The sequence below is a fragment of the Loxodonta africana genome, chromosome 6 (genome assembly GCF_030014295.1).
Source record: "Loxodonta africana isolate mLoxAfr1 chromosome 6, mLoxAfr1.hap2, whole genome shotgun sequence".
Classification (NCBI taxonomy): domain Eukaryota; kingdom Metazoa; phylum Chordata; class Mammalia; order Proboscidea; family Elephantidae; genus Loxodonta; species Loxodonta africana.
Genome location: NC_087347.1, coordinates 5337339 through 5359388, shown reverse-complemented (window position 1 = coordinate 5359388; position 22050 = coordinate 5337339). Strand labels below are relative to the sequence as shown.

Genomic DNA, 22050 nt, shown 5'->3' with positions numbered 1-22050 from the left:
TATCTATTAATTTTACGACCAGAAAAAATAATATTCTTCTTTGAAACAGACCACACGGTGAATTGGAAAGTGTTGCCTTTTTCTGATTTGGGATTCCCATAGCGTAGATTTCCATGGCACGGACATTTTCCAAACCAGGAAGTTATCACTACGTGAGTGCTTCCCTGAGCAAAGGAAAGGGTGTGGGAAGGGTTTATGCTGCAAATGTAAATATGTTCCTTATCAGTTTAATGGTTTCAAAAACAAAATGAAGGTTTAACAGCCTTCAGGCCTGGCTTTGTTGACAGAGTCAAAAACAGCTTCCAAACCTTGAAAGCATGCATGATTCGATTCAATTAAAAAAAAAAAAAAAAAATTTCCTGTACCTACTTTTTGATCATTGATTGGCTTGAAAAGTACCAAGGGAACTTGTTGTAGTTTTCACCTTATTTTAAAAGCAATTGTGGTTAAGTTTTGGACCCTTTGCTGTTTCAGATCTTGACCAAGAGACTTCTTTTAAAAGACTTTTATATGTCACAATACGAAAAAAAAGCCAGATAGGCTTTGAGGACCAACATAAGCCAAACACTGCAGCTGACAGATAAATTCTTATGGAGCAGTAAACAGACAGCCCTGAAGATGGCTATTTCTGTAGACCCAAGAAGAGCAAATATTTGTAGCTATTTAATTTACTTCAACTTGTGGGGCTACATTAATTCTTTAAATTACTGTTGACCTAAAGTCAGGTCTTTTCCCATAATAACAAGCTGTGCAGACCATGATATACCTTTGGCTGGAACGCAGTCAACCAAATACTGCCTTTTGTCAACTCTAAGACATCTTGATTTTGTGATTTATGTTCTGCTGAGTGACACAAAGCACTGCCAATAAACCACGACATGCCATCAATTGTAAGTCGTAGTCCAATTTCTGAAGTGTTATGAGTAGGAATCAACTCAATGGCAATGGGTTGAGTTTGTTTGTTTTTATGACGGGAAAAAAATGATACATCTTAGAATCAAAAAAATCAGTAATATCTTGGTGAACTTATTTCCTCCAGAGCTGAATTAAGTACATATGATTGACGTAATTAATATCTGCTTGGAGCCTTGGTGATCCAGTGGTTAAGAGCTTAGCTGCTAACCAAAAGTTTGGCAGTTTGAATCCACCAACCACTCCTTGAAAACATTATGGGGCAGTTCTACTGTGTCTTATAGGGTTGCTATGAGTTAGAATCAACTCGATGGCAATGGGTTTGGGTTTTTTGTTTGTTTGTTTGTTTGTTTAATGTCTGCTCAAGTAAAATGTTGTGGCCAGTTCTACCGATGGCTAATTTCTAAAATACTTAAAAAAGATTGTCATGCATTTTGTTAATTACTTTGGCTGTTCTGAACATTGAGACACTTCTTCAACATGAATAGATAAGCCAATAATTTAGGATTTACTTTGTAAAAACACATAAGGTAAATTTTCTGAGTCAGTTCTGTGTGCGCACACACACATGAAATGGTGAGAGAATATGCAACTCCATAAGTTTGAGATTTATGTATCAATCAGTACAAAAGAAAAAGATTTTAGATTCATCCGTATCAAACTACTTATAGCCTGGAAAGAAAACATGAGCCTCATTTTCAAAAATTCTGGGTTATTTGTATCAACTAAACACTGTTTATATTCTTGTTTCTTCTGGACCATGCATAAGAAATTCAAAGACATTCCCAAACTTTGCTGCCTAGTTGACTCCAAGCCATTTTCTCTCAATGAAACACTGAGTTTGCTTGAAATTTCCCATTCCCCATACTCTATTGGGGTAGAAGTAGCCCTGTGTATATGGGTGGGAAAGCATATACACAGATTTTAGTGACTCTGAAGTCAGGGTTGACTCTATCACATCTTTGGAGAAGTTCTAGTATGTTCTTGTGGCCTCTCTCTGTGCCCAAGCACATGCTGAGGCAGCTGAAGAGCAGTACTCTAGGAGTGGAGCTAGGTGGGTTAGGAGCCACAGTGCCAGCAGTGCTGGGGACGAAGGCTTATCCCTTGACGTGAGACACAGAAAACTGCTTATAAGCAGAAATTAAAGGGGTTGAGACTTAAGCATTATTCTACACTCCACCCTTCACTCTGCAACCCTATTTCTTTTTTCATTTGAGTTGAAAATCACAACATTAAAAGGTTTTGTAAAATCTTTTTATACAGTCCTTGACTTAAAACTTAGTCATCTAATCTATCATAAATTGCTGAATTGCCCCTGTAAATTACTCAAGATCATTTTCTATTTTTCTGTCGATATTTCCACTAGAAGGGGTGGGGGGTTTGAACAACACACGGCTATCTCTAATATAGACTAATTCCTAAGCTTACTCCCCAAAACAAACTATTTTAAACCATTTTCCAGTTCTATAAGTAGTTCATTCATTTACCCTTATTACACACTGGTGTATATAATACTTTTGCAATTTCTGCACTGACTTGGTTACCTTCTATCTAGTAACTCCTGATGCCAAATGTTAGTGTGAGTTGTGGCCCTACAACTCAAAGTAAGTGTTGTTAGTGACCAGTCAGTTGGCTTTGACTTACGGCGACCTTATATATAACAGAACAGGACATTGTCCAGTCCTGTACCATCTCCATGATCTTTGCTAGGTTTGAGCCCATTGTTGAGGTTATTGTGTCAATCCATCTCGTGGAGGGTTTCCCTCTATTTTGCTGAACCTCTACTTTACCATACAACTTATATATGTCTGGGTTATATGTAAATTATAGACATACAGCAACATATGCACGGACAAATAGACATAACAGAGCCCTGGTCGTGCAGTGATTAGGCATTTGGCTGCTAACCAAAAGGTCAGCAGCATGAACTCATCAGCAGCCCCTCGGAAGAAAGATGTGGCAGTCTGCTTCCATAAAGATTACAACCTTGGAAACCAAACAGGGCAGTTCTACTTTGTCCGATAGGGTCTCTATGAATTGGAATCAACTCCACAGCAATGGGTTTGGTTTTTTTTTGTAGTTGTTGTTAAACAGACATATAGACATTTCTGTTACTCTCTAGTTTCAAAGGAAAGTCCATCAAGTAAAGCACGGTAGCAGTAGAGAACATTTCCTTTAGAAACAACTCAAAGAATCAAGTGGCCTCTACTCTCCAGTGGCCTCAAAGAGATGGGGGTATGGAGTCAGAGACTACTACCACCATCTAAGTTTATTTAAACAGATGAACTGGGGCGCAGGCTGTACATAAAGAGTAAGATATTGAAAGAAATGTCATTAAACAAGCTTATAGCAGTAAGAATAAAATAAGGAACACATACATGATGACCTCAAAAACCATGTGTTATTGCTTCTGACAGTGCAATACTTACTGAAAAGGCACCAAACCAAAAACCCAACTCATTGCCATCAAGTTGGTTTCAACTCACAGCAGCCCTTTAGGATGGGGTAGAAATGCCCCATAGGATTTCCAAGGCTCTAATCTTTACAGAAGCAAACTGCCACATCTTCCTCCTGCACAGTGGCTGGTGGGTTCAAACCACAGACCTTTTGGTTAGCAGCAGAGCACTTCACCTCTGTGCCACCAGGGCTCCCTTGAAAAGGCACATCTGGTTTTAAATCTTGCACAACACAAAAGCAGGTAGGCACTCAGCAAACCCCTTTGGTCATCATCAACAACAGAAACAAACATCGTAAAGAGAGGGGCTTTCCTGCTTCTGACTGTAGACGATGCACCAAAAATAATGGGCTGTCCCCAGAGTAGTGGACACTTTCTGCTTTGGAGGCTCCAAAACAATAATATATCTAAATTCCCACACAATTTTGATTCTTGACGTAAGTAACAACACCTTTTGCTGAACACTCTTAAACAAAACGTATTGACCATTGGAATAGTCAGCTTCTCGTGGATGAGAGACCTGAGCTCACCTGTGGCTGAAGGAGGGGTTACAGTCTCTCTCCAGCAGTAGAATCCCACTGTCCAGGAACAAAGGGGCTAATAGCAGACAAGTCCTGAATCACGTCCGCTTCTCACTGATCTGACATGAAAGGTATACAAACACTCCAGGGCTCAGGCCCACAGCGTGGTGGGACAGCGGGTCGAACTAGTAATGCTTTGGGAATTAACACCAGAATACCCATGGGTCACATCCAAAACTCTGTGTCAGGGGTTCCAGTCTTGTGTTCTCAAAGAATATTGAACGTATCGTGGACTGCTAAATGAACGCACAAATCTGTCTTGGAAGAAGTACAGCCAGAATGCTCCTTAGAAGCGAGGATGGCCAGACTTTGTCTCACATCCTTTGGACATGTTATCAGGAGGGATCAGTCCCTGGAGAATGACATCACGCTTGGTAAAGTAAAGGGTCATCAGAAAAGAAGAAGACCCTCACTGAGATGAATTGACACAGTGCCTGTAGCAATGGGCTCAAGCATCACAAAGATTATGAGGGTGGAGAAGGACCAGGCAGTGTTTCGTTCTGTTATACGTATGGTTGCTATGAGTCGGAACCAACTTGAGGGTACCAAACAACAACTCGACAATCTGGGTTGCTTTGTGTGCTTCTAAGCTGTTTTTCATTAGATTAAATTACTGGGTGGACGAAATCTTACTCTTTTCAGCATCGCAGACCACAATTCAACTCCAGCCCCGATATGAGGCATACGGGAAATAACTAATGGGTACATGAATTCCTGGCTGCAGCCCCAAAAGGAACTCCCATCCAGTTTCCCTTAACAGCCTGGCGACAGGCAAGGTAAGTGGCCCTCACAACTTGGAATGTGCAGAATAAGACCACGCCGGGCCACACAGAGACAATTTGGAACTTCCTGAGCAGAAGTCATGCCTGGTCTGAGACTTAGTGCTCAGTCAGATGACCTAGACTCAAGACTTCAGAGGCTTTACAATTTTTGGAAGAATATGTCTTGTAGTGCCACTAACGAATTTCATATTTTCACAGCTCACCTGTTTCAGTACCAACAAAAGGTTCGGTGCTCACCATCAGATTGATGGCTGAACTAGAGGCTGACCTTGCTGGTTGTGGAGGTGGTTGGTGAGTTTTCTCTATAAAAGAAAAATATATGCAACTAGTAAGTAAATCAGAAATGGAAGGGCTTAAGAATCCTTAGCAATTGACGCAAGTTTGCCTTTCATGACAAGTTTGCCTTTCATGCCAGAGACTCCTGAGACATATATATGTGCACTACTTGTGTTTGTAGTCTGCATCTTGGGTCCATCTGTTCACAAACTGAGGAAATCCCTGAACTCTTGAACAAACCCTCTCATCTCTCACACAAGCTCTTGTGCTGCCAAACGAAAATAGAAAATAGAAACCCTGGGTTTGGATGGGTCTTTTGGACTCATATCTTATGGCGTTACCCCATGGCAAGTGGTGGGAATTCTCTTCCCTTGATCTAAATAACATGGCCCATGGGGAAGAGGAAGTGAGCTTCCTCTCCACATCCTAGGAGCAGCGGGGGTCAAGAAGGATGGTGGGTGAGGATCCAGAAGAACTTAGAAAGCAGGGGCCAGGAGTAATTAAGGAAGGCTAGAAGAGAACCCCAGAGCAAGCCCCCAGTGGAGCAGAAGAGCCCAAGGGACAGCAGATGACAAGGGTCACGGCCAAGGCATGGTGGGACCAGGGCAGGGAAATTTGAATGCCCTTTCCGCAGTGGCTGTGGATGCCCCAGGACCCCTGGGGTGGGGAGACTTCCCCAACTCCTCCCTAAGGAGGCAGCAAGTCTCGGTGGCATTTTCTGTCCACTAAACATGGAAACGTTTAGGAAACACAGAAAGGTGGTGGGCAGTAAGGAGTTCCAGCTGGGTTGTGGTTAGCTGCCATGGAGTCAGCCCCAACTTGTGGCAACCCCACGCGCAATATGGCGCTGACCTGCATACTCACTTGTACTGAAGCTGCCTTGGTAGGTCGCTTTGACCTGAGACCTCAGGTAGCAGACGATGGAGACGTGGTAGGTCTGCCCGGCAAGCAGGCCTCCAATGACGCGGTCTGTGCCTGTGAGGTTCTGCTTCAGAACTAGGGACTGATCCTGGGCCGATGTGACAGTGAGGTCATAGAAATATGGACTTGGGGGCTCAGGCCTGTCCCAGTGGAGCTTGGCACTGTTCTCTGTGATCTCAGAGACATGGACCTCTCGGGACACCCTCCCTGCAAGATAAATCGAAGCAAAGTATAGAGAGCAGATAAAAAATAAACTTGACACAAGAGAGGAAACCTGAAAGAGGGGGTCAGTAGGCAGATAGTTACTTCCCAAATTTAGATAAGTTAGGAACTGATTTTTCCCTCAAGTTCCTGTGAAATACTGCTTCTTGCAATTTAACAATAACCACCAAATGTTAAATTCATAGTTATTAGGAATTTAATTATTCATCAGTAGGCTAGCATGCTAACCTGAAGTTAATTGCTCAATACAAAATGAGCCCCTTAATTTAAAATATATTGTCACGAAATTTTAGGGCATGACATAAAATTCTTTTAGAGGAATCTCTGCTCTCTTTCTGTTGGTAAAATGGACAATTCCCATCTTTCTCAAGAACATACCGCTTTCTGCTTTCTTAACAGTCTATGACACTCTATAAAACCTTCTAGTGTCTTCTTTGAAAGAAAAATAAGATAATACACTCTGGGCCTCATTAAACTCACCTACCTTTCATATCTAGGAGTCCTTGAGTGGCGTAAATGGCTAAGCACTCAGCTACTAACCAAAAGGTTGATGGTTCAAACCTGCCTGGAGACACCTCAGAAGAAAGGCCTGGTGATCTGCTTCAAAAGGTCACAGCCATGAAAACTTTATCGCGCACAGTTCTGCTCTGACACACATGGGCTCGCTGTGAGTCAGAATACTCAGTGGTAACGGACTGATTTATTCCCCATATCTAATTCAATCTGGTACATAATTCCCTCATGGTCGGTACCAAAAACCCACTGCTGCTGAGTCCATTCCAACTCAGAGAGACCCTGTAGGACAGAGTAGAACTGTCCCATAGGGTTTCCAAGGCTGTCATCTTTATGGAAGCAGACTGCCACATCCTTCTCCCGTGGAGCAGCTGGTAGGTTTGAATCACCAACCCTTCCGGTTAGCAGCCGAGCACCTAACCGCTGTGACACCAGGGTTCCTTTCATGGTCAGTATTGGGACTTAATTCAGTCATTAGGCTCAACTTCTCAGTCTGTTAAACTAAACCACACAGACATTGCTATGGCGCACATCTTGGTGTCTCTTCTGCAGATGACATGCTTCCTACAGGGGCAAAGTCTGTGAAGGGGGCCACGCAAGTCTTCTCGAAGCCACCTCTAAAAGGGAGGTGGGCCTGGCCCCACAGCCCAAGCACAGAAACATCTGTTTAGCCCCTAATGAGTGCACAACAGACTTTTCCTTTCTTTCTCTCTCTACTCTGTAAATGAGGCCTAAGACCCTACTTCTACTGAGAACCTTATCCCTACAGCTGAAGACACCGGATTTCCAGGGGAGGTGCCTGGCCCTCCCAGACATCTCAGGCAGAATGAGAAGGGCAGGTTTGGGGGACCAGGGTGGGGAACTGGAGGAAGCAGACTGCAGAGGGGCCTGAGGCCCTTATCACTTGCTCTTTGCATGGGATGTGCCAGCCTCACAGAGAACGACTCCTTTCAAATGCACCAAGATGCCCCTTCAAAACACAGATGTACAAATACCAAATCAACGACTGGATTTTGCCTACTTTATGAGCAGGCTTGGAGTCTCTGGGTGGCGCAGATGTTAAGCGCTCACCTGCTAACTGAATGGTTGGGTAGATCAAACCCACCCAGAAGCACTTCAGAAGAAAGGCCTGGCAACCTACTTCTGAAAGTTCACGGCCACTGAAAACGCTACGGAGCGCACTCTACTCAGACACGGATGGGATCGCCACGAGTCAGATTTATCTCGATAGCAGCCGGTGGTTGGTTTCTAAACAGGCTCGGAATCCCTGGGCGGTGCCGTTAATGTGCTCAGCTGCTAGTGAAAGGGTAGAGGCTCAAGTTCACCCAGAGGCACCTCAGAAGAAAGCCCTGACAATCTCCTTCTGAAAACTGAGCCACTGACAACCCTGCTGCTCACAGTCCTGCTCTGATACACATGGGGTCATAGGAGTCACAGTCCACTCAACAGTGACTGCTGCGGCCCAGAAACAGGCTTCTGGAGACACGCCCTTGAGGCTGAAAATGAGGACATAGTCATGACAGCCCGCACCGGGCTTTCTTACCCCCAGGCTTGATGGCAGCTGGTTTTCCTGCTGGTGGCCTGGCAGCCTCAGGCTTTGGGGCAGCAGGCTTTGTGGCTACGGGTTTTGCAGCAGCCACGGGTTTTGGGGCAACTGGCCCCCGGGCGGCAGGCTTCGGGGCAGCTGGCTTTGCCGCAGCCGCTGGCTTTGCGGCCAGTGGTCGTACAGTGGCCGTCTTCTGGGTCTCAGGCTTGGTAGCCACAGGTCTCACAGGGGCTGGCTTTGCAGATGGCAGATTTACGATAGTTGCTGGCTTCGTTGTTGTGGTCACTGGCTTTGTTGTTGTGGTCACTGGCTTCGTTGTGGTCACCGGTTTGGTTGTAGGACTTGAAGTAACATTATTTGGGATGTTTCTGTAAGAAGAAATTAAATATTAAACCCACCCGTGCAGATTTTTCCCTGCTAAAATAGGGAAACCTTGGTAGGGTAGTGGTTAAGTGCTATGGCTGCTAACCAAGAGGTCGGCAGTTCAAATCCGCCAGGCGTCCCTTGGAAACTCTATGGGGCAGTTCTACTCTGTCCTATAGGGTCGCTATGAGTCGGAATCGGCTCGACGGCAGTGGGTTTTTTGGTTTATGTAAAATAGGGAGTATGTGGATGGTGCAAATGGTTAACACACTAGGCTGCTAACTGGAAGGTAGGTTGGAGGCTCAAGTACACCGAGAGGCACCTCAGAAGAAAGTCCTGGCAATCTGTTTCTGAAATATCAGTTGTTGAAAACCCTCTGGAGCACAATTCCACTCTGACACACATGGGGTCACCATGAGTAGGAATTGAATCTATGGCAACTGGCTTTTTGGTTTATCTAAGATAGACAAACCAAAAAACTAGCCAAAATTTGTTGTTTTAGCAAAATACATGCAGAGTAAAGTATTTTTATGTTTTATGTATTGTTTAATATACACGTTCAATTCCTTCCTTTTAGGGCCTGTACCACAGAAGAGAGCTCGAACAGCATGTAAAAGCATAGAATCCTGAAAAATAAACCCTATATTACATTACAAATACATCTGCTATCTTATTTTCAATTCATGGAATAAAGACAGGGAGAAAGTAAAATAGGCAATAACAAATAATAATATTTGAACAAGGTCCTAAATTTAAAAATTAACCATCTGAAATATATAGACCAAAACTTAAGTAAGATCCATTAATAGTAACCCTCATTATAAGAAAGTATCCACTCAGCAAAATGCCATGTTGGTCTGGAAATGTATAAAAAGCCAGTACACACTGTTTTACTCTCAAGGCTTATTGTTGGATGTGTGTATATTTTCTGTTTGTGTTAAATATTCATGTTTTTATTTTATTTTTTTAATGATTTTTTAACCTATTATGAAATTCTCAAGATAAAAAATTCTCAAGATAGTACCAACATAAACCAAAGGCTACAGAGGCACAGACCCACACTGTTCTTATGTAGCTCTTGGATGAAAACCTATTACATTATAGATATAAAAACAAAACAACAACAACAAAAAAACTCAAAGTCACTGCCATCAAGTCAGTTCTGACTTGTAGCGACCCCATAGGACAGAGTAGAACTGCCCCATAGGGTTTCCAAGGAGCGACTGGTAGATTCAAACTGCCAACCTTTTGGTTCGCAGCCGAGCACTTAACCACTGCACCACCAAGGCTTCATTATAGGTACAGCATGCTACATGTCCTATATAGTATGTTTGCAAGTTGGTTTCATAAAATTTCAAATTCTAGGTTATTCTGTTCATTCTATTTTCCTAAAGATAAGAAGCTTGAGCAAGCTTCAGAGACTGTTCCAGGGAAATAAGAAGGATAATGAAAGGCTAAACACAGAGCTTACAACCCTGGATCAAGCAGGACTAGCATCACTGTGCCCAGATGCTGGCCACAGCTGCCTTACCAATGATTCCAAGTTAGTGTGCTGGACTGGAAACCATTCTCTCCAAGGACAAAGGCAAGAGCTGAAGGGCTTCCGGGGTGATAGAGAGAAAGGCTTAGAGTAGGAAGGGATGGGCGGGCTTTCCCCACCCTCCATGTTGGCCAGGAGTAAGCCAGCTACTCATTTTTCAAGGATAATTTAAATCCACAGCTCATTAGGGCTTGAAAATCAAGACCCTTGCTTCTGCCCAAGTGTGCACACCCTGGCATTCTGTTGAGGGGCACACATTGCTGGCATCTCACTTGAGTTTGGTTCTTGCTGCCATGTCCCCTGCTCAGCACTCTGTCACATGGCTACACTGCTCTCCTCTCCTTTCTGCCCCTGGAGGTGCCACCAAAATTGGAGCCGGGAACGAGGCCACCGAGCAAATGGCAGGGGCCAGCATCACTGTGGGCACCACAGTCCCAGCCCATCCACCAGCTCTCTAACCTATCTTCCTAGAAGACTAAGAAGCCACCAGAAGGACTCTCAGAGGCATCACCGCTTATGTTGTTACAGCATTAATAATTTTAAGAAGATCTGGAGTCTATTTTTTGCTTAATATATCCAATCATTCCAAATCTTTGCACGCCAGACATGGTAGATCTGTGGCACAAGTGGCTCCAAGTATCCGTGCTTGCAGTATCCATGCCCTTCATGAGGTGATGTTATAGGTCCTCCCATCAAGTCTAGCTCCCCAACTTGAATCTAGGCTGACTTTGAGAGATGCTTTACCCAGTAGAATATAGCAGAAGTAACAATGTGCCAACTCTAGCCTAGGCCTCAAGAGGCCTTGCACACTTGTGCCTTGTCTCATGAAACCCTGCCCAGTCATCTTGTGAACAACCCAGGTTAGTTAGAATGAGAGACCACATGGAGCAGAGGGGCACTATCCCAGCTGAGACCATCCTAGACCAGCCATCCACAGCTGAGCAGAAGCTGGCCAAAACATGAAAGTGAATCCAGCAGAGGCCAGAAGAACTGCCCTGCTGAGCCCAGCCAAAAATTAGTAACCCACAGAATTGTAAAATAAATAAATGGTGGTTGTTTTAAGCCACTAAGTTTAGAGTAGTTTGTTACACAGCAAAAACTTACCGATAATTCCAGGTACCTTGAGAACGATAACACACTTAGCTTTTGGGAAGCCATGTTTTCTGGATCTCAATATCTTCAATGACCCATAAAGTAAGGGGATGCTCGGCAGACCTCTGTATCCCTTCTAGCCCTGCACTTTATGAGCCAATGATTATAATCACTTACACTTGTTTGTGCCCAAACTTCACAGAATTCTTGGCTGGCTGGTCCCCTTGGAACCAATCACATTGTTTCCTGATGTCTGGGGACAAGTAAAAAGCATTTTCACCTAGAGAGAATCAGAGAAAAACTATTTTAACTTCATTTGAATAGTGTGCAAATTAAAATCAATCTGCTAATGAGTTAAATAGGTCACAGAGAAGGTGGCCCACAAATATTTGTCGAATTAATTAATGATTTTAAACATTGAGTATTATGACTCCTGATATAATAAACATCCTAAGCCAGTATCTTCTGTCTCGTGATATTTGAGTCATTAGGTTAAAGATAATGTTTACTCAGTATGAGGAAGAAGACAGGAGAAAAAGAAAAATCAAGTTTAACAAGTTCCAAGCTCTTGAACATCAAACTATAATCAAACCAATTTTAATGTTTTCCCAATGCTTTCTTTAACAGAACTTTATTAAATCTTTTTTTTTTTTTTTTAATCTTCTGAGGGCAGGAACAACGGCCCTGGGTAAACTTGCTGACTTATCTTTGCTTCATATTTTTCCCTAATTCTTTGGGGAATAGGCCTTCACAAATGTGAATCCTGTTTTCTTAGACCTCAACATTCTACTGAGTAACAGACTTTCAGTATACTAAACCAAACGAAACCCATTGCTGTCTAGTCAAGGGACCCTATAGGATAAAGTGTAACTGCCCCATAGGATTTCCATGGCTGTAATCTTTATGGAAGCAGACTGTCACATCTTTCTTTAGCAGAGTTGCTGGTGGATTCAAACTGCTAATCTTTCAGTTAGCAGCTGAGCACTTAACCACTGAGCTACCAGGGATCCTCAGACTTTCAGTATACATATGTTTACTTATTCTCTATAAATCCCCCTCATTTGTTCAGTAGTTTTCCCATGCCATTCTGTGTCGTGTCTGCTGATAGGATCTGGGGAATAAAACAGTTAACTAAACACTTCCTCAAAGAGCCTACTGGGACAAAACCAAAAAAACAAACCCGTTGCCGTTGAGTCAATTCTGACTCATAGCAACCCTATAAGATGGAGCAGTACTGCCCATAGGGTTTCCAATGCTGTAATCTTTACGGAAGCAGACTGCCACACCTTTCTCCGGCAGGGCAGCTGGTGGGTTCGAACCGCCGACCTTCTGGTTAGCAGCCGAGGGCTTAACCACTGTCCCACCAGGGCTTCTTCTGCTGGGACCACAGGCCTATAACTGAGCGGCCACCATGCCACATGAGAGAGGCTGACTTCGTGGTGATACAGCATCCAGATTCATGCCGAGGAGGCCTTAGGAGCTGGACCCATCGGGGTGAGGAGGGGTCGGGGAGCTGGGTTTGGAAGACAATGACTGATCTGCAACCAGAGCAGGGGTGGAGGTCATTCTGGGGAGAGAGCACCGCACTGGCCATGCCCAGAGCAACCCAAGCATGAGGGCTGATGGCTAAGCCCAGATAAATGCAAGTCCTTATTGATGGCTTCCCTAACTGCCACGAACTGGATACCTATTTCTTACGACTGGCCACATACTAGACCCTGTACACTCTTGGTGTATGTGACCCAGTTGCCCACCTGGATCGTAACGGTAATTGTTATGGGACACTGCTTCATCACTGGGAGGTGCCCAGGCAAATTAGGCTGAAAAAACAAGTGAATGAGGACAGTGATTTGTGTCTGTGTTGTTCACAGATGTCTCTGGCCCCTAAAAGAGTGTCTGGCGCATAGTAAGTGCTTATATATCTGGTGAAGGAATGAAGAAGTTAGCACCCCCACATTAGCTGTCCTTTCCACGCCCATGCCCCGCTCCCCATTGGCCTGAAGGCTGGGCTCGCATAAAGCCCTGGCCAGGCTCCTCACCACCAACACGGGACTTACTGCTAATAAAGGTAGGCAGCAGCCGTGCAAAGCGCATCAAAGGTTCCTCGCTCAGCTCGGTCGACTTGTCCACGAGCTTGAAGAAGACATCATTTGGCTCGCTGGCAAAGCCATACACCTCCTTGATGTTCACCTTCCGGCCAATGCCCAGAACCACAAAGAAGTAGCCCTTGCATTTGGCCTGCAGGACGGCTCGCTGGGCCTCCTCCAGCTGCTGCTTCTGCACCTCGCCAGTCAGCATCAGAACCACGATTTTCAGGTCCCGTGGGTTTGGTGCACTTTCAAACACGTTCTCTATCGTGTATTCAATGGCACTGCCCAAGGCCCTGGTTCCTTGCAGCTGGGTCATTCCACTGCTGAGGAATTCCACCAGCTTCTCCTTGGAGCCGTAGTCGGTCAGGGAGAATTCCACCTTCACAGGTGGCAGACTGGTGTTCCCCACAGATGCGTAGGGCATGTGCTGCACTACTGCCACTCTTGCAAGGTGCTGGGAGGCCTTGGGGTCTGGGCTCATGTCCAGCTGTCTGACCAGGTACGCGATGTACTTCTTCATCTCATCGAACTGAAACAGTGTGGTCGACTCAGAGCTGTCTAAGATGAAAGCCATGTCGATGTCTTCGTCGCTGCCAGCTGCCCTCCTGTCCCTGAACACTGGCCTCCAGCTGCCAAATCCACAGGATGGGTCAATGTTGCAGATGTCTAGAAAGAAGCATGGTGACCCTGTTATTCTGTGAATCCCATGGGGGACTACTGCACACCAATCTCCTGGGAGTCTGAGGCCATCAAAACTGTCACATAGTACAAAAAAAAAGAAAACCAAACCCATTGTCATCGAGTTGATTCAGAGTCATAACAACCCTATAGGACAGGGTAGAACTGCCCCATAAGATTTCCAAGGAGCAGTTTGTGGCTTTGAACTGCCGACCTTTTGGTTAGCAGACATAGCTCAGCATAGCTCTTAACTACTGCTCCACCAGGGCTCCAATAGAAAGCTATTCATGCCTTGTGGAACACATCAGTCTAAGAAGAAATACAATGAGAATGCTCCTTAGAAGCAAGGATGGCCAAGACTTCAGTTGAGTTACTTTAAACATGTCATCAGAAAGACCAATCACTAGAAGAGGACAAGATGTTTGGCCGACAAAAACGAGCAAAACCCTCAATAAGATGGATTGGCACAATGGCCACAACAATAGACTCAACCATACCAGTGGTCATGAAGATGGTACAGGACTGAGCAGTGTTTTGTTTTGTTATACATAATGTCACCTAACAACAACTAACAACAAAAAGCCATTATAGTGACCAGACTTCAGTTTTCATCACCTAATACTTATTAGATGAAACAAATCATAAACTGAAATCATTATTAGTGATCATGGCAATAAAAAAAGGAATTACTTTAGTTCTTTGTCACTCTTTGAAGAAATGTGTTCTAGAAAAGTCACTAGAACCAGACATTTAAATTCTGGACTCCAAGGTAAAAATTTAAGCAAAGTCCACCTTCTTTTTGGTTACCTATAAAACTTGAGGAGTCCATTTTAACTATGGAAACTACTTGTATAGTGAACGAATCTGTCTTGGAAGAAGTACAACCAGAATGCTCCTCAGAAGCAAGGATGGGGAGGCTGTGTCTTACATACGTTGGACATGTTGTCAGGAGGGATCAGTTCCTGGGGAAGGACATCAAATTTAGTACAGCACAGGGTCAGCGGAAAAGAGGAAGACCCTCAACGAGATGGATTGACACAGTGGCTGCAACTATGGGCTCAAGGATAACAACGATTGTCAGGATGGCGCAGGACAGAGCAGAGTTTCATTCTGTTGTGCATATGGTCACTATGAGCCAGAACGGCATCTAACAACAAAAACAACTTGTATAGCATCTACACTGGTAAGTGCAAGGCTTTGTTAATTTTAATTCGAGTTCTTCTAACTCAAGCTCTTCATAAACCAAAGCCTAACCCATTGCTGTCAAGTCAATCCCGACTCAGAGCAACCCTATAGGACGGAGTAGAACCACCCCATAGAGTTTCAAAGAGGGCCTGGTGGATTAGCAGCCATAGCACTTAACCACTATGCCACCATTCCTCTTCATACGGATTATAATTATTCACTCAAAAATCCTTGTACAGATATCACTCACTGCAAGTGCGACTAGGCAGAGAAACTCCTTACCCAGGCACACGTGACAAGTCAGGACATTCTTCAAGAAGTCGGTGAGGTCCCCCTGAGCAGGTAGAACAAGCGCATGTCCGACTGCAGTGTTATTGATCTGGGTTATACAAAAGGAAACACTTGGTAGTAGGGCATTTGATAAGCAACTATTTAAAGGTACAGCTGAGGAATAAATCAAAGTCATTTCCATAAAATAACCTCCCTGATACATCAGTGTCTTCTAGGTTTGGTTTCTTCTTCTTTTTTTTTTTTTTTGTTTCACTTTGGATTTCTTGTCTTTTTTCTTTTTTTTATTTTGTTGAGGGGGAGGGTTAATGGGGAGCACACAGTACAACAGAAAAATGTAGGTTTTGTTCTGACGAGAGGAACTGGCGTTCAAGTTCCTCTCTGGGGCTTAGTTTCCTTGTCTGTAAAGTGGGAATAATGGTACCTTCCTAATGGAGTTATTTGGAGAAGTGAATTAGATTATGTATGCAAAGTGTCTGGCATGTCCTCTAGCAAATAGTGGGTACTTAAATGGTATCATTATTTTTAACAATAATAATTGTAGCTAATAAAGGTTAGCCAGCTCCATTCTTCCCTATCTCCCAGGTTTAGAAAGGGATATAATGACAAAGCAAGTGATAGAATCCCTCATAAGAGACTCCAAAAGTCCTGCCCATTACAGATTGTGTCTTGCCTGGCACCCAATCAGCAATCATTCATTAAATGATGACTTTCCAATCTTGCTGAAACCCTGACATTAGGAAACTGCATGTTCCGGGTGATTCAGCCCCCATCAGGGAAAATGTACATCAACGGGCCCTCAGAGGACATATGGCTGGCTGCCCAAGTTTAGGACTGCATTCCCAAGCCAAGGGGTCTGTGCTCTAATTGGCCCATAGTTTGGCAAAATGAACATGGTGGCAGTGATATAGCTACCTCTTGCTGACAGAGAAAATGGTAAAACCATAGAATAGTCAAGTTGGAAGGAAAGACATTAGGGATCATCTCACCCAATTCAACATTCAGAGATGAGAAATCCAAGACATGGGGAGGTGACATGACATAAACTGTGTTCTATTAAATGGCTCAAAACTAGAGAGTGAATGGATGAGAATTAGACCCAAGGCCTCCTGACCCTGAGCTCAGGGCTCTTTCACTTCATACCCACCATCCACATGACTTGAACAATGCCTAGCAGAATTGGCAACAAATATTAATTGATTAGCTGTAGTAATTAAAAGATTTCTTTATTTAAGCAATGAAAAGGGGCACTTGGCCTCTCCCCAGGCTGGCCCTCAGACTTCCACCTGGCTGAAGAAAGGTTTGAAGAGTGGTGCAGATGAGGGTAGTGGGGTCACTGAGGTGCCAGGGACATCACTAAGAAACCGAAGGGCCTCCTGGCCAGCCCTGGATGATGTTCCTCCAGGGCTGGTAGGTGAAGACTGGGCGGGGCATTAATAGTACATAGACTTTAGAGTACGATGTGTCTCGTCCTCATTTGAGCCCCTCACTAACTACAAGATTTCCTTAACCAGACAGTGGGAGTGATACAGAAATGACCAACCTGTCCTAAGAAGCACATGCTCAGTATAGGGTCACTCACCTGTACTGGGGCCCCCAAGATCATCTTGGAAGTGCAGTCACTCCAAGGAGGAGAGCTAGCACTGACCCAAATTCTGAGGATCTCATGAAAAAAGCAAATAAGTCATACTGTCACCCCTGTTAGTAGATAGAATATATCGACCAATGCTAACACATTGGACATAAATCCTCATTGACTGGCAAGAACTGTCACCACAGAAGGCGGGATATGGTGGGAATTAGGTGCAGGCATGTGGATGTCTATCTAACACCAGAGTCACTAGGCTGTTCTGGACCTCTGACAAGAGAAGACCTCTGTCAGACCAGCCTCATCTAGGACCTTTCAGGATCTGTGGGATGTGAATCCACCAAGGAGAGAGGGGATGGGCATGAGACCCTTCTCAGAGCCCAACAAGGAGAGAGAGAAAGGGGCCAGCAGAGGCCTTAGAGCACACACCTGCAAAGCATTGATAAGCTGCTGGTCCTCCTGGCTCGTAAGGAACAAGGGTGTAATTCCAGCATCTGAGAGCTTCAGCACAGCCTCTCTGAGCTGTGGGGATGCTCTTGTGGGTTTATTACTGAAGAAAACAGCCACTTTCCTCATCAGGAATCCACTCCGCACGCGCTTAAATGTGTTTCTGGCCACGAAGGACATGGCAGTTTCCAGACTCTGTTGCTTGGATGTCAGAGACACTTGAAGGTTGTTGATCCTGTCCAAGAGGACAGACTTCTTCTTGGAGTCAGCAAACCGGATCTCAGTGGTCACCTCGTTGTTATAGGTGACCACAGCCACGCGGGCCCCCCTTGGGCAGTTGCTCTCGGCGATGGTCAAGTCACCCACAATCTTCAAAAGCACATCTCTCATTCGGTTAAATATGTCCTGGGTGACCCCCTCAGAGGTGTCTAAAGCAAAGGCCAACTCTGTTGGGAAGACGGGGCACTCCAGGGGCCCTGTGGAAAGTGGGGGTTTTCAAAGACACATTTTACTTACTAGAATAGAGGTTTTTCTTTACTCAGAAGAAAGTCAAATCACTGGAATCAACTTACCATAGCAGCAAGCTATAAAAGAAACAAAGAGAAGGGTGAAAGGCATGATTATGAAGTGAGAATTCCAAATGTAAAAATATAAATTAGTCACAAACAACAGAAAATCAGGTACTTACGACATTTATCTCTGATGCTTTGGACAAGGCCACATTGCTTTAAAAGGAAACAAAAGAATATGTTCAAGGAGAGTAGAGAAAAGGCTTACAAAGCAATGATTTGTTTGGGACGTGGGCAACTTACATCAATTGAGTCTCCTCTGTTTCCTTTGTGGCCCTGTAAAATCAAGGAAGAGAAGGCTGAGAAACACAGAAAAAGCTCCAGATGTGGAATTTAAAAGAGCAGTGTTTGGCTCCCAGAAACTTGACAGAGGAAATGAAGGTGGACTTTGGCCAACCTTGATCATTTAAAATAGCCGACTCTTCTTATAAATTTGACTTTAGTGCTCGAAGAGCAAACACGAAAAGACTTTGAGAACAAAAGTATCTCCTCTGTGAGGTCATCTGGCTTTTGAAATAAGTCCAAACCCTGAGACCATCAATATAAACCAACATTTGAGCATGAGTCTAAATGCTGCTTCTCCTGAGAGAAGAGCTTCCTTCCACTTGCTGGCTTCATACATCCTGTTCAGAGAAGGGGCAGTGAGGAATCACTCAGCTCAACTTCACCGTCATCTCTAAAGCATCCTGGCTAGGTTCTACCATCAGGTTGCTCCAGGGATAGACCTTCAGCTGCCCTCATCATCTGGCCCCAATACATTGTCACTCTGATGGTCAAGAAGTCACTCTGGGACAATTGGGTCTCTTTGTATATGGCTATTTCTGCCTGTTTGATCTTCTACGATAAACTAGCTTAACATTCTCCGTTAAACACTTCTTTCACTAAAGGTGATAATCAGATCCACCTAACTCAGCCTTCTTCTCTTGGGTTCAACCAAACTAATCCCTAACCTTTCTTACTAGGACTGATTTTTCATCTTCTGAGTAATCTTTTCCATTCTTCTTTGAACCTAATCAATTTCAATATGGGAGACAAGACAGAATTCAACTATTAGAAACCAAGACATTGGTAATGAAGAGATAATGGAAGGATGGCAAATGATGGACTCCTGGCTCCTGATGGCACGGCCATTTGTGGTTTTAAAACCACGAGTCCAGTAGTTCCCTTGGGGATTTTATAAGCCAGAGGAAGTACTTCCCAAGCCATGGTCTGACATAATTATACTACTTTTTCAACATGCAAGCAAAAGGTATTTACATTTGCCCTCTCTTGTTTCTCCTATAAACAAACCCATACCAGAAAACCATAAAGGCAAATTACAATACATCCAAGACTACAGAGAGCCACAAGCAACTTTTTAAAAAGTTTCTAAGCCTCAAAAATCCTTTCTTCATTGTGAAATCGGAAGAGCTGTGGTTAAAACAAAGAAGCAAGCAAAAATAGAAAGCAACACAGTGCATTTTCTTTCTGAAGACAGGAGGTGCTGGTAAATTTTCTGAGACCATGTATAAAGTCATCCAGCCCCCAGGAGGCTCGACTGGAACTGGGTCAGTACTTACAGATGGTCCTGGGTAGCCAGGGTCTCCCTTCTGTCCAGCTATCCCTGGGGGTCCCGAATTTCCCTAGAGAGCAAAGAACAAGCATGGCTAATGTGTGGCAGGCAACATAAAATTTTCAACTCTTAAAGTTGGAAAGGATGGGAAAGATGATCTAGTCTAACTTCCCCCATCACCCTGAGAAATCGCTCCCCTTCAAGGGAGCTCAAATGTTCCCAAAACTCAGGAGTAGGGACAAGCAACCTGAACAAAGCTGACATGCACCTCCCCACAACTCTGCTCTTTGGTAAAGTAAGACAGGTGCTTGCCCAAGAACCACTGATAAGATTATTTGTGGGTGCACAAGAGAATTGCTAACTGGCAGTTGATTAGACAATTGGCCAGTGTAGATAATCAAGCCAATGTCTTCAAGGTCTGCCTTGAAGAGTATATGAGGTAGCTTGATCTCTGCACTGATCAAGTTAACAGGATAATTATGAGAGTTGCTGTTTAAAAAATAATAATAATAACGGATTTTAGGCTAAAAATAACAACTTTCACCTATATCTGGATCATAATTTGCTAATTTAAGACTCAGTGCAATCTTAGAAGAATCTGTAAACATCCACTGAAGATACAAGAACCAAAAGTGGCTTCAGGAAGGGGGTCTTATCAGGCAGTGGGGCGAGGTGAGGGCCTGGTTGGTCTGTGAACCCAGTACACCATGAGCAGCTGGGGTAACTCATTAAGTCCTGTTGCCTTACCATCTGGTGGACATGGCTGTTGTGCCTGCACAGACTTCCGGCGTTACCCACTCTGAGCCTTGGGCCTCTTTGGCACCATGCTGGGGGTGAGGCTTGTGTGCTGGCTCTTGAGGTTTGTTAGAAGAAGGGGAACCTGGGACCCCCTGTGAGGGCAGCATGGCTGAGGGAGGACAGCTACCGACCACAACCACAGGGCTTCTGAGGACATCGGCCTGGGGCTTAGGGTTCCTTTCTTTCCACCCTGACTATCACCGGCCAAGTTGCAGGTGAAGGATGATGCCCAGAGGTGCTCTGGAGACTTCAGCACGTAACCATGCCGCCTCTCACAGAGTTCTCACAGCCCACCTACAGCCAAGGTCATGCGGACTTACCCTTCGACCTCGGATCCCCTTGGGTCCTGCTGCTCCATCTGTCCCAGGCTCGCCAGGAGTGCCCTGCGAAGAGAGCCAAGGAGGACGGCATGAAACTCCGGCAAGGGAAAACCTAGCCGAGAGTCCTGGGCAGCACCTCTGCGGGGCACCTGGGTCACCTTTCCCAGGGCCTCCAACAGTCGACTTTAATTCACTTCTCCACCGGGTTACTAGTCTGTTTGGTGGCAGCTGCAGATTCAGCCTTAGTTTGCAGTTGTTGTGAGCTGCCGTCAAGCCGGCCCCCCACTGATGGCAACCCTGCGTGCAACGGAATGGGACCGTTGGATCCACAGGGTTTTATTGCTTCCTAGTTTTTTTAGTTGTCTTAGTCTAGAAGCTCCACTGAAACCTGTTCAACATCTTCGCGACACACAAGCCTCCACTGACAGGTGGCTGCACGTGAGGTGCGCTGGCCAGGAACCGACCTGGGTCTCTGGCATGGAAGGCGAGAATTCTACCACTGAACCACACTGCCCTCCAGACTTAGTTTGTGTAACCAATAATATCATGTAGATTCCAGCATTTTACAGTTTACAAAGCACTTTTACTGCAGTGCTATTTCATTTAATCCTCACAAACACCATGACAAGGGTGTAATGTCATCACCATTTCACGGAGGAGGGAGCTATGTCTCAGAGAGAAGACAGTAGGGTCTTTTCCAGGGTCACCCTGTTTGTAAGTGGCAAAGCCAAGGCCAGAGCCCACCTATTTGGATTTTCAGTCCATGGATACCCCAGACTCATCCTAAAACAATGGTACAATTTTACCACTGGGGAATATTTACCTTTGGTCCTGGGTAACCAGGGAATCCTCTTTCTCCCTATAACAGATAAATGCATGACTCAATATGTGGCTGCAATTTCAATTCGTCTAAAATAAATTGATCTTGAGAAGAAAAGCATGATTGTAGAGTCATCAAGGAAAAAAAGCACAAAAACACAAGTAAATTCAGGGAGAAGGGAAATAATCCTATAAAAACATAACATGTCACAAGTTGTCCTTGGAGCCTGCTGGCACCAGGAGCTCTCCAAGAACTGTCAGCAGATACCTACCTTCTTGCCTTTGCGTCCTTCACTGCCCACACCATCACGTCCGTCATCTCCCTGAGAAGGGAAAGATAGCGTTACCCAGGACCACGTGTTGGGGCACACCACAGCCATTTCAGTCCAAGGCCATCTGAGCAGAGGGGCCTTGAGTCCCTGAAATTTTCTGGGATCATGGTCCAGAATCAGGGGCACTCCCTGTTCCTACCTGTCCTCCAGGCAGAAAGCAAGGCCATGTCCCTAAGTGGTG

The 22050-nt window shown here is 44.7% G+C and overlaps 1 protein-coding gene across 1 annotated transcript in view; it reads right to left on the bottom strand.

Annotated features, from left to right (window-relative positions):
- COL6A3 (collagen type VI alpha 3 chain) overlaps positions 1 to 22050 on the bottom strand; it is a 90373-nt gene that overhangs the window by 4855 nt on the left and 63468 nt on the right. The window contains exons 29-42 of the mRNA XM_064286502.1: positions 21810 to 21860; positions 21542 to 21577; positions 20719 to 20781; positions 19608 to 19670; positions 18292 to 18324; positions 18168 to 18204; positions 18052 to 18063; positions 17462 to 17955; positions 15439 to 15535; positions 13261 to 13959; positions 11381 to 11483; positions 8206 to 8576; positions 5871 to 6134; positions 4934 to 5032 (exon numbers count right to left, since the gene is read on the bottom strand). Coding sequence (XP_064142572.1) covers positions 4934 to 5032; positions 5871 to 6134; positions 8206 to 8576; positions 11381 to 11483; positions 13261 to 13959; positions 15439 to 15535; positions 17462 to 17955; positions 18052 to 18063; positions 18168 to 18204; positions 18292 to 18324; positions 19608 to 19670; positions 20719 to 20781; positions 21542 to 21577; positions 21810 to 21860 — 2422 coding nt within the window. The remainder of the gene's footprint in view (positions 1 to 4933; positions 5033 to 5870; positions 6135 to 8205; positions 8577 to 11380; positions 11484 to 13260; positions 13960 to 15438; positions 15536 to 17461; positions 17956 to 18051; positions 18064 to 18167; positions 18205 to 18291; positions 18325 to 19607; positions 19671 to 20718; positions 20782 to 21541; positions 21578 to 21809; positions 21861 to 22050) is intronic.